The sequence below is a fragment of the Morone saxatilis genome, unplaced genomic scaffold (genome assembly GCF_004916995.1).
Source record: "Morone saxatilis isolate NCDOM2014 unplaced genomic scaffold, NCSU_SB_2.0 Contig24, whole genome shotgun sequence".
NCBI classification, from domain to species: domain Eukaryota; kingdom Metazoa; phylum Chordata; class Actinopteri; family Moronidae; genus Morone; species Morone saxatilis.
In genome coordinates, this window is record NW_023339807.1 from 25,417,233 (window position 1) to 25,429,524 (window position 12,292).

Sequence of the window (12,292 nt, forward strand, 5' to 3'; positions counted from 1 at the left end):
GAACAATGGAGCTCTATGGCACAGAGGAAGAAAATATATCAGATAATACTTGTTTTAAGGATCAATTTATTGTCACTTTGGGTCTTTTCATGGAACTTTTGCACTTGACAACTGCTAAGGACTGTTTGGCTTTAATACAGTTTTACTTTAATTTTGGTCTGAAAAACGGACAAAAATAGTAATTTAAGAGCACAATTTTGTATTTGTAGTCATAAATTATTCATTTGAGGGAACAAAATAAGTAATCTGAGCGTAGGAATGACTGGATTGAGGAAACAACTCATCATAAACTTCGTCCAGCTATACAGAGAAGTGCTTGGTGACTGGGGAAAAATGGAAGGCTGAGAATTTACAAATGGTCAACACCTGTGTCATCAGCGCTGTAGTAACAATTCAGCCTCTTGCCTCCTGCTTTCTTTCTTCAGTCTGTGTATTATGTGTGTGAACAAAATGTGATATCTGTATATTTCAGTATATCTGTGTCACTTTTTGATGTGCAAATTAGAATATAAACCACTGACCGGCCTCCCTCTCATAGCTGTGTGTGTGTGCAGTGGGTGTTTATTCCTCTGCGTCGTCTCTCAGCAGCTTATGTGCCTGTTTTTCAGAGTAGGAGTAAAATAAACAGATGTTCACTTCATTGTCGGCCTGGCTCATTTGAAATTCACTAGATCGGCTTGAATGGGAAGATGTCACACATGCTTATAATAAATTAGCTTTATCTTCAGAGACTAAGGTTATAATTGTGATCTGATTAGCTGAGAGACCTTCAGCACTCTAAGAAACACTGACTGTTCCTTAAATTAAACTTGTTAGTGATTTAAGTCATTAAAAAGGGTGATAAGGCAGTCTGACCGCAATCAAAAACCAGAATTGGAATTGCATTAACAACCAGTGTCTGTCACATCTTTAGAGAAGCTTAAACTGGTCCAAATGGTAGTCACATTTTGCTAATAAAGAAGAGAGCACCAACACAAAGAGACCTTAGAAATGCAATACAAACACATCCTGAAAAAGTAATGTTTCAATGTGCACTGCATGCTGGCGAATGAAAGCTTTTTTATTTTCTCTTTGGAATGAGGTTACAAACCGAGTCCTTAAAACTGCAGTTAAATTTGTCTGATGCCTTAAAGTCTGCTGATATTTAAAGTTATTCTTATAATCAACCCCAATTAAAAAACAAAACCAACACAGAATGTATCCTATATTAAATATTGTGTATCAAAGCTTGATATATGTTCTTCTTTAGAGCTTCATTGTTGGCCAAAGACTACAAAATGTGAAAACAATATAAAAATGGTCTCAGGGCTGAGAGCCACAGACATGGTAGACAAGACTTTGAGTATTGAGACCCCCAAAGACCCACTCCCACCAGAAAGAGACAAATTCATTTGCACATCCTCTCACAGAATGTGGTTCTAGAGGCTTGCTGTAGTGACTTACTGCAGCTAACAAACTAACTGCTCATATGCCAGTCAGCCACATTAGCTCTCTGAGAAACGTCCTTTTATTCACTATTCACTCAGTTTGTTCACTAATGAGATCATGTGCAGCTGCCCCTGGTGTTACTGACCAGCCTCAACCGGACGTGAAAACGAGCATAGATCTGACTGAGGTCAACAACTTCAAATAATCTGGTTCTGACTAAATAATTAAAAGGTATGTGAACCCATTGCAGTGAGCTTTGAGCAAAAAAAATGCATTGAAGATAAATGATGTGCTCATTAATTTTAAACTTTATACAGATTTATGTTAGACCTACTTTTGCTAATGTGCAGAAACTCATATACTCTTCACTGCTAGAGCCAAGTAGTCTGACATTAAACAGAGATCCTATTCAATGCAAGCTTCTTTAAGTACGTTGAAATTTAACTTAATTTGCTTCTAAAGAAAAGTATAGGTATCACATGGTTGTATCATATGAAAATACCGTAAATACGCTGATGCACTTCTAAACAAGAAACTCATTAACTTTCCAAACTTATTAAGGACTGTTGGTGCTTCACAGCCGTGCAGAGAGCACCTGAAGAATAGCAGCAGCAGCAGCAGCAGCATGTCGTTCCTCAGGCACATGCTTCTAACAGCCCAGTCAGCTCTCTCGAATTCACTTACTCAACTCCTTTCAGTGTTTTTCCCATGACAGTCTTCACCTTTACAAACTTAAATCGACCTTTCAGCCTTTTTTTTCTTGTCAGTGTTGTTGACAGAGAGGGATAACAACATCAGACTAACCTTCGTGTCCCGTCAGTGCGCCGGCGCCATCAGGAGGATAACTAATCATTTAATGCTATTTGAACAACAAATTATATTCTGCATTTTCTAATGGCTCATTTGAGGATAAGAGACTGTGCTCACTTCTTTAGGAGGAGGGTTTTGGTGTTAGTGGCTACTGTGAAGCAGAAAATGTGCTCTCTCTGCATGGGTTCAGTGTGTAAATTAGGAAATAGTTTTGCTGTTGTAAATTAACCTCTGAACCTTGACCTCTGTGCTTTTGGTTAGGGTTAGGAATCAGATTAATGCATATTAATACAGTGTAAATCTATAAATATAAATGTTAATGCAGTAGAGGAGAGGAGCTGTGATTATTGGTTGATTTTCAATGATTGTTCCCTTAAATTAAACAGTAATTATTAAAAATTATATTATTTTCTTATGGCTTGTGTAATAAAACACTAAGAGCTTTTTAACCACCTTACCTTTCTTTTTATAGCTGTATCCTACGATCACAGAAGTCGACGCCAGCCACCATCTTGGATGCTGTCTGAATGACATCAGAAGGATTCGTATAGTGAGTATACAGCCAGTTAATAATAAAACTGGGAAAACATGAAAGATCACCAACTTACCAAAGAGTTTCCATGGCAGCAAATTCCAAAGAAGCTGAAGAAACCACGGCTGTGTTTGTGCTTGCGTGTGTTTAATGAAACAGATTATAGATCATAGTTAAAAAGGGAAGTTATTAATATTTTACCACCCCCCGGCTCAGAATGACTATCATCAAGGGGATCAATGTGGTTGTTTTAGCTCTCCCCTTTTCATTTCTGTTACGTTTCTGCTTGATTTTATCAGTGATAAACATTGAATTTATGTTTATTTCAGTTACAGACCATCAAGTCAGTTTTCTATCTGTATCCTTTCTATCCCTACTAGACTCTTTAATTACAATTTTAACCTTTCCAAACAAACTTCTATTTTGCTTTAGCACATTAGAGATTTGTTGTCATATGTTGTGATCATTTATTCTGTGTTAATGTACATTAATAACACATAGTTGATGTTTTCAGATGACTGTCCCGCTATGTAGGTTAAGGTACCAACAACGGCGGGAATTAATATTAGCCTTAGTTATCTAGTTAGCATGTACATCCTTGATTGAACCACTTTTTAAAGAAGTTCTCTGACAAAAACACGCGTTCAGAGGCACATACAAAATCTAATGAATGTTGCTCTATCAAAATAAAAGCCCCCCTCCCCTCCTGAATAAATAAATCAAAGAGCACAGACAGAAGCAGATATCATTTTCTGTATTCAAATTTTGAACACGTCAGTCTACCCAACATTTAGTGCAAGTTCTGCAAACGTTACATCAACATTCATACAACAGGTCACTGCAAGATTGTCCTGCTGCATATTTAAAATTAAAAAGACATAACTGAAAGACGTCGCATTCGTAACAATAATGATGATCATTAATCAACAAGTGGATATTTGACAGAAGTGCTTGGCAATGGATATTTAAAGCTATATTCCGCTCTGAACGCACCAGTATTATTAGTTCATTGACAGTCAACAACCAGTCAGCGCTGTCTTTACTATGAATTATTGTTTGCAGTAATTATGGGTAAAAATTGTCACCATGCTCCCCGGAAGCTTTACTGTGAACCAGTTAATCACTGTCCCAGCTGCTACAGAACTAATGAATTTACATATGGAATAATGTGAACTGAGGCAGGTTTTTCATGATAAGCTCTCTTTGCACTGTGTTAAGTCACAATATGTGACTTCTGGATTTTTAAATCCTCAAAATAAATTAAATATACAGGCTGCAGTGAAAGTGAAAATCAATGAAAACTAGTCATGAAACAATTAGCCTAGTAATCAAATCCTCAAATTGCATTAAACTTACCCAGCATTAAAAAAATGAAGGTCTTTTTATCAAATTGGCCAGTAAATGGTCAGTCTAATGATCACTGCGACACAGCTGACAAAGAGAAACAACATGGTATTATTTTCAAGCAGCAAGTTGCAAATCGATTCAAAGGCAACGCCGACCTTGTGTCTGAAAGGCTTTCGGTGCTTTGACTGCGTTAGAAATGGATTCAGATATGAATGTCTGCACTTTCAGTTACTTAATGTGAGACTGGCTGACCGCGTCCACATGATGCAAAATAACCTCTATGTTAACTTCAAAGGACCAGTGTGTAGGATTTAGTGGCATCTAGTGGTGAAGTTGCAGACTGCAACCCACTGAATAGCGCCTCCAACTTCCAAGCGTGTGGGAGAAACTATGGTGGCCGTGAGATATGTGAAAAATGTGAAAGCCCTATCTAGAGTCAGTGTTTGGCTGTTCTGCCAACAGATCCTCCTAAATGTTACACACTGGGCCTTTACAGTTCACACCACAACATCCAGCCCGGATCAGAATCTCATTCAGCAAATCCACGACTGCAACAGACGTTATTGCAAAGGAACCTGTGAAGCGACTTGCAAAGCTTAGCTAGTGCTGCAGAGAGCAGCAACACGGAATATAGCAGCAACTTTCGTACATGACTGCTGATGGGTGACGTCACCCAAAGGGAAAGTTTCTACACTGAAAACAAGGAGATGAGCCACTTTCTGAAAACTGTTAAAACTGCCTGCGTTGAAGAAACAAAGCCACATACTTCCATACATTGTGTTTGACAATAAACAAAAGGAGAAACGATCAAAACAAGGTGCAGTATATCAACAAAAAGGTAAACTTGGTACTTGGCAATACATTTACATTTTCACCTGTAGAAGGCTGATAGTGACAGTCACACATTTACACACACACATACATACAGCGTGTGTGTGTGTGTGTGTGTGAGATACCTGTCAGTGAAATCAGGCTACAGACAACATGACATCATTCAACTGCTGCCATACTGGATTCCCTGCGGTGCTGCTCTGCTCCTGAGAATAGAAAAAGCTTCACGGTCATTTAAGGAAGTCAACTGTCCCTTCCACCTGACTGTTTCACTCCTGGGAAGGAGACAGACTGGATGACAACAAGTCACCAATAATTCATTCATTTGTGGAACCCACACTGCAAAATGAAGTTCTGCTTTGCATCATGGCTGCCAGAGTCGACACATTCTTCTTATTCAAGCTGTTTTGCAGTAGTGAGCATCTCAAGTGTGACCTTTGTAATATTTCCCTTCCCGTTACATGCGGTTATGCTGTTCTGTTGTTGAGCCTCAACATGAAACTAAAAATGACTTATCATGACCCTCGACCCCAGTGATTTTATTCTTCTGGTTTCTGATCAAATTTATTGTATTTATATCTCAGAACAGCACTTGTTCTTTGGGCTTTCTGTGGAGAAGCAATAATGTCACGTAAACAAAAAAGTAAACCCGCCGTTTTTGCCTGTCAGGGCCATGTATGAATTTACTGGAGACAGCTGTCATTTCACATCGGCTGTGATGGACAGGTCTCTCTTTTACTGAGACATCATCACGAACCTTTCCTCCAACTGTCTGGATGGATGCATCACTCACACTGACAGACAAAACAAAGTGGTTGACCCAGAAACATTGTCAAATCTCATCTAAAAGATCCACAACTTGGCCAAAAGTATGTATGGACATTTGAACACATTAATGTGCTGCTATAACATCCTCCACTCTTGTGGTTTCAGACTTTCCATCAGGAACCAGGCTTTAGAACCTGGCTGCAGGGATTTGCTCCCATTCAATGAGATGTTGGCTTTCATCCCAAAGGTCTTGGACAGGGTTGGGGTCAGGACTCTGTGCAGCCCAGTCAGGTTCTTCTACACCAAACTTGGAAAACTATTTCTTTATGGAGCCGACTAAGTGCACAGGGGGTGTTGTCAAACCAAGGGGCAACCTCTGTAGGGGCAACTTTTTAGGCGGCTGTTTTCAGGAACCAGGCTTCATTCAGCTCGCTCAGGCCCCACTTCACACTCGTATTTAGGGGGGCGGGAGTCGGGCTTTCCAGGATGGTTGCAGCCAGAGGGGCAACCACCAATGGGCTTTACAACGGCTCTTCAGAAACCAATGCATTTAAATTACATGCAGTTTATGGTTCCAACAGCAAAGGGCCAAAATCCAGTCCAAAGTATGTGGACAGGAGTGTCGTACTTCTAGTTATCTGAGGAAGTAACTTGCTGTAACATTTGCATTTTCTTGGACTTTTGAGGTGCTCAGTGCAGCTAAACAGAACCTGAGAAGAATTCTCGGCTTCAGGCAGCCTTGACATTTTGCAGCTCTTGGCTGGTGTTCATTTCAACCCTGTTACATCTGTCCATCGAGTCCAGGATGCGGTCGTATGGTTACTGTCATCTCATGAGATCCATCAGATTTAACAATGTTGATGATGATTACTCCATCTGGTGGTTGTGAGCGCCATTGATACTCTATCTATCTTATTATGGCAAAAGGAGGTAGAACAGGTCTCTGACGCTGCTCTCATCACTATTACTTTGTCTTTGTTTTTTGTGAAAATTTTGTCCCAAAATCCCTTGACAGTTGATGGGTTTCATTCCATTGAAGTTCCTCTTGATGATTCCTTATCACTCATTTATTCCTTCACCATAATTGTGTGGCAACATTGAAGTTCACGCCCGCAATCTGTCCATTTACAGTACCTCTCTGCCACTCCCTGCCCCCTCCTCTCTACAGCTCCATCTTCACTGGAGCTGGGAGACCTTGAGGGACGAGGTGCTGGCAAAGTCCAAGAAGAAGGGTCCTTCCTGTTTGGGTAAGAAGGTGGTGGGGATGACGTTGTAGATGCCTGCCGGGACGTGGTCCACCTCCATGTAGCAGAAGCCACATCTGGAAAAGAGAGAGAGAGAGAGACGCTCAGGCTCTACAGAAGTTAACACACATCAGTTCAGAACACTCCAATTACTTCTTAAATTTAAAATTACACAGTAGAAGAGTTGACAACATGTAAATAAAGACACGTTATCTCCACGTAGTCGGTTGATGTGACACCTTCATGCTGATTTGTGTTGAACTTTCTGTGGAAGTGGTCACAATGAGAGTTCTTGTCTTCTTGACTCGGTCAGGAACTGTTGCTGATGTGTCTGTAAAGTCCATCAACACACTGTGTGTGCGCAAATCGTTGATGAAGTAACCCTCACGACTAAACACGACTCTAATATTGTCTAAAATATGCCGGTCATCTTTTAATGCACGGCTTTTTAACAGGACGTGACACTTATTTTTGTTTGTTTACTTCCAATATGTACATCAAGTCTCTGTTTGTTTTTATTATTAGTTATATAGTAATAAATATTGTGAGTGCTAATAAACACAATATATGGGATAAAAAAAAAGTTAGGCAATTTCTTCTACAAATGTGCAAAAAAAGAGAACACAATGAACTTAATTAAATAATTCACCTAGTTAAACATTAAATAATATTAAAAATAATGACTTCAGGAATCACCACTGAGCTCAGTTACAGTAATCAATTAATGTTAATTAGTCAGGAATCACCAACCAACAGTCCAGCCAGAATCGATGGATATATGTGGGCTGACATATTGGCGATATTACTGTAATGTCTCTTTAAGAAATCATATTCCAGGACCTTTCCAGAAGTTGTCTCGACAATACCGGACAGCACTAATAAACAGTCGTATAATTTACTGGAAGACTTTGTCTTGAAAGGATTAACCCACTTTTATTCATTACATAATTACTGGGTAAAGTAGAAAGTGTTTGATGCACGTACAATTAACATTGCTGTGCATGTATTTATTAACCACAAAAAGACTTTCGCTGCATTAAGGATGTGGTCACATTATTTAATATTGATCGGAGCAATCACAAACTATTAACAGTGTATGAGAGCGATGTTACAGTTTGTAGTCTAATAATGTGACACTGTACTAAATATAGTTATGAAATATGCTATAATAATAATAATTTCCAAACACATCTGATTGAGCACATTTGCTCCGAACAGGAAACAGGAAACTGAAACAGGAAACGCACACTTGACTTTGTTCGTCATTTCATGCTTCAACAGGAGTGAATGGGAAACGGAGTGAACAAATGCCCGTAGACGGAAGTGTGATGCGACCGTATCGTAACGTGCAACACATTAAGCTGTCTGTCTGAAGAGGTCCTAGACAGTCTTGTGACAATGAGGCCCACCAGTCATACAGATACGTTTGTTAGAGGGAAATCAACTGTAAAGTATGTATCTATGCATAATCTCAAGTTATAATTAACACAGAGTGACAGAATAACTTAACATGCACTTGTATCTGGTGTTCATTTTTGAAAACAATTAAAATAAAAATACACTTTAGATCATTTATCATGATACAGTTACAGTAGTCTTTTCCTTTGTGTGTTTCATAACAATGTAATTTATTAATGTAAGTTATTTGGAAGTATGAATGCCCTCGTTTCTCTACAAGCATTCAAATCTGTCATTATTTGTTACCAATCATTCCTTCATTAATCGGGATGGAAAATTAACTTCACGTCATTGTTCTGTACTGAGTGTGGAGGTCAATGTGTCTCACCACTCCAGCACACATCACTGTTAAAACCTATATGAGAAGTGCTTTCTGCATCGAGGCTACCAGCGTGCTTTTCACTACTGATGCCTGATCTGTGGTCAGTTTTTAACCGTACCTGTAATCTCCACTGGTCTTTTTCTGGAAGGCAGCCGCGCCTGGATCCCCCACCATCGACACCGTCACCATTTCAAAACCAACACTATACTGCCTGCAGACACACAGACAGAAAACCAGAGACAGGGAATAACTACCAGCTTCAACAATGTGTGGACGGTAAAACCTTCAGCAGAACCTTAAACGTAAACAGCCTGTGGTTTTTCTTTTTTACTTTTTATATACCAATAAAATATTTAATCCTGCATTTAACCTCAAACTTTATGTGGGTTAAGCTCCTGTTGTGTTACTGTTTATCTTCCTCACAATACTGGCTACACAATAAGATTTTGATTCCTTTTCTTATGTCGGATTATTGCACCTTGATCCCGCTCAGGATATAACCGAGTGACACGGGGAGCCGTTTATTGTGATCATCGTGTAGTCATGCTTTAGTACAACTCATTAACACCATCAATCACAAGTTCCTGACCTCTTTACTGTCTGTACACTCACAGAACGGTCACACTCATGTATAAGTGACTGTGGAAAATACACATCGAGTTATGCAACTGTTTTACATCAAGATAATAGCAGACAGTGTAAAATTTGTTTATGCTGTCAATTTATTGCTACCATACTACTATTGTATCTTATTTTATAGTTTTATTTCTTTTTACCCTTTTTATTGTTTGTACAGCAGCTGCAAATTTCTACTCTACCAAAATGTTTAACAGGCCAGTTTGAAGGAAAGAATTAAACACACTGCAATCCCTGAGTCATCCTGGTGTGTGTGTGTGTGTATGTGTGTGTGTGTGTGTGTGTGTGTGTGTGTGTGTGTGTGTGCATGACAGTGTGAGAGCGAGAGGGAGAGAGAGAGCTCCAGCAGATCATTAAGTGCTAATACCACAGTGTGGAAAAGTCACTGAGTCATCCTGTTAATGAGTCATTTAATAAGTCTGCCAGATTTATTTAAATTGAGGTGAAATGTATTGACCTCAGCGGTGGCACCATTTCCTTACTTGGTGAATGAACATGACTGCTCAAATATCCATCTAAATGTCATATATATTATATATATTGCTACAATATTGATAGAAATCTTGCCATTCAACAGACGTTAGTTTGTTATGGCTGAAGATTAAAGATTTGTTTGGGCCAAAATTCTTTTTCCCCACCAGAATCGTTTTGTTGACTTTCCATTTCTGAAACCCAGACTAAGAACTGGAACTAAAGCTGACACTGAAACCAGTCGAGGTTTTAGATCACTGAAATATTTCCTGCAATCAGTGGTCTCATTGGAGCTTCTGGAAATATATAACATAAAATTTAGATCAACTACACATGGCCAGCTACTGAAAGAACAACTGTGTTAGTAGAGGCAAAATAAAGTCAAAGGGTCTTCTATTTCCTGTATTTCTATACATTTATATCAACGTGGCAAGTAACAAAAGGTGGTATAACTGCATTATTAATGCTGTGTATATATAACCTGAGACAAAAGCAATCAACCAATCCCTAATTTCTGCTCATAAGGGGTACTGCTGTTAGTGCACGATAATAACTGAAACTGACTCATAATAATGTATCTATCGACATTTGGATCAACTCCTCTCATCTCTCATCTGGATTCTAACAGCTGGACGGTCAGTGGACTGGAGAGATATCGGCCTAATATATCAGGTAATCTGTCCATGGTATCATCAGCCTGACCTGGATCCTCGGAGCTCGACGAGCAGTGGTCCCGACCGCTCCAGGTTGATCTGATAGATGGGGTTGTGTTTGTAAGAATCCTTATAGTTCCCACAACCTCCAGCGCTGGGCCCCTTCCACTGACCGTTGATCTGGAGACAGAAACAGAAACACAATGACTAAAAACACATTGACAGTATATATAAATTCGACAGAGCTTCTGGGTCTGTGAAGTGAAGCCAACAGTGAAGTGTCTTAAACCTGCATTCAACATAATGGCCAGCAGGGGGCAGCTCCATTGGCTTCAATAAAACACAGATACCATTCAGTCTTATGTAGAAATGAGCCGACTTCTCAGTTGATTTATGAGCCTCAGTAAAAAGTTTCTAAATGAAAGTTTCTGGCTCAATCTCTAGTTTCGTCTTTCTTCCAATAACAGCATGAATGTTCATTTAGTAAATTATGATTGGTTCACACTTGGTTTGTATATTTTCTTGTATGTGTGTGGATAACATACCCGTTTGGTTTGAGTGAAAGGATTTGGGATCTTGGAGAAGGTGAATTTGCATCCGGAGTATACCTGCAGAAAGAAACAAAACCTGGTATTTTACACTGAACATGAGCAGGTCTAACAAAAGAAATCTGGCTGGCAGATGAGGTTTAAAATCTAAACAGTAGATAGATGTTGCGTATGATTGCAATGTGTCGGAAAGTGTATAAACCAGAAAGAAACAGAGAAATATAAAACAGCCAGTGTTCTGGGGCAAAAGCTGGTGAAAAAGGAAAACCCTAATATTACTTCTTTGTTATCAGCAATTTTGAGACAAAGTGAAACATGTTTCCAAATGGTGGATATCACACTTTCAAACAAAGCTGTTAATTTATTCATATGACTATCTGCCCACATAATAGAGCTTTCTTATCAGCGCTCTGGTAATCACGTGTCCTGCTTTGATCTCTGGTGAAAACTCTGAACAAGAGAGTTCAATCACTTATTCTCAAGATGGGTTTCAAAGAGAAACGCTGATCTGAGCTGAGGGAAGGGGGGAGGTTGAGAGGGAGAGCTTGCAGTGATTACAGGAGTTCAGATGCTGTTACACACACAGTACATCAGCTAAAATATTAAACATACAGCAGACACGTGTACAGGGTACATGTTTTTTTTTAATGAGCGATTTCAGTATAAACAGTCCTCGCTGCAGTTAGCAAGAGGAACCATGAATTATAAATGACAAAAAAAATATATTTGGGTCACACACACACACACACACAGAAGAGAAGAAGAGAAGTGAATAGATCACAAACTGACATGCAAGAGATTTACTTAAAAATAATAATTTATTATCGTGTTGACACAAATGCACAATGTGCTTTCTGTGATCTCTAACTCTGGAGATTAAAGAAGGTCTCTCTCACCCGCAGCGTGTAGTTGATGGTGTTCTGTTTCTCATACTGGGACACCACCAGTGTGAAGGTGTGCGTGCCTGCGCTGGTCAGCCTCATCTTGGTCAGGTAGTGTGGGCTGTTGATACGGATGCCGTCGATGTAAGGAGGGGGGTCCGCTGCGGAGGGAGCCGGGGGAGTTTATTCACAGTGAAAAACCAGAGCGCAGCTGACAGTTAACCATTAATCAAACTAATAACAGCAGTCATCATCAGACAGAATTATCATACTTTAACTTTTACTTAGTGTTTCTGGAGGGTGACAAAATGTTAAAATTATACATATTATCAGTCATCAAATTCAACTAAAAGCTCCCTGCAC

At 39.4% G+C, this 12,292-nt stretch overlaps 1 protein-coding gene across 1 annotated transcript in view; it reads right to left on the reverse strand.

Moving 5' to 3' along the window:
- Nucleotides 1-6,201: 6,201 nt before the first annotated feature.
- Nucleotides 6,202-12,292, reverse strand: part of capn7 (calpain 7) — a 17,084-nt gene continuing 10,993 nt past the window's right edge. Inside the window, exons 17-21 of the mRNA XM_035673115.1 lie at nt 11,945-12,090; nt 11,046-11,108; nt 10,550-10,680; nt 8,859-8,951; nt 6,202-7,037 (exon numbers count right to left, since the gene is read on the reverse strand). Of these exons, the coding sequence (XP_035529008.1) occupies nt 6,893-7,037; nt 8,859-8,951; nt 10,550-10,680; nt 11,046-11,108; nt 11,945-12,090 (578 nt within the window). The 3' untranslated portion in view covers nt 6,202-6,892. The remainder of the gene's footprint in view (nt 7,038-8,858; nt 8,952-10,549; nt 10,681-11,045; nt 11,109-11,944; nt 12,091-12,292) is intronic.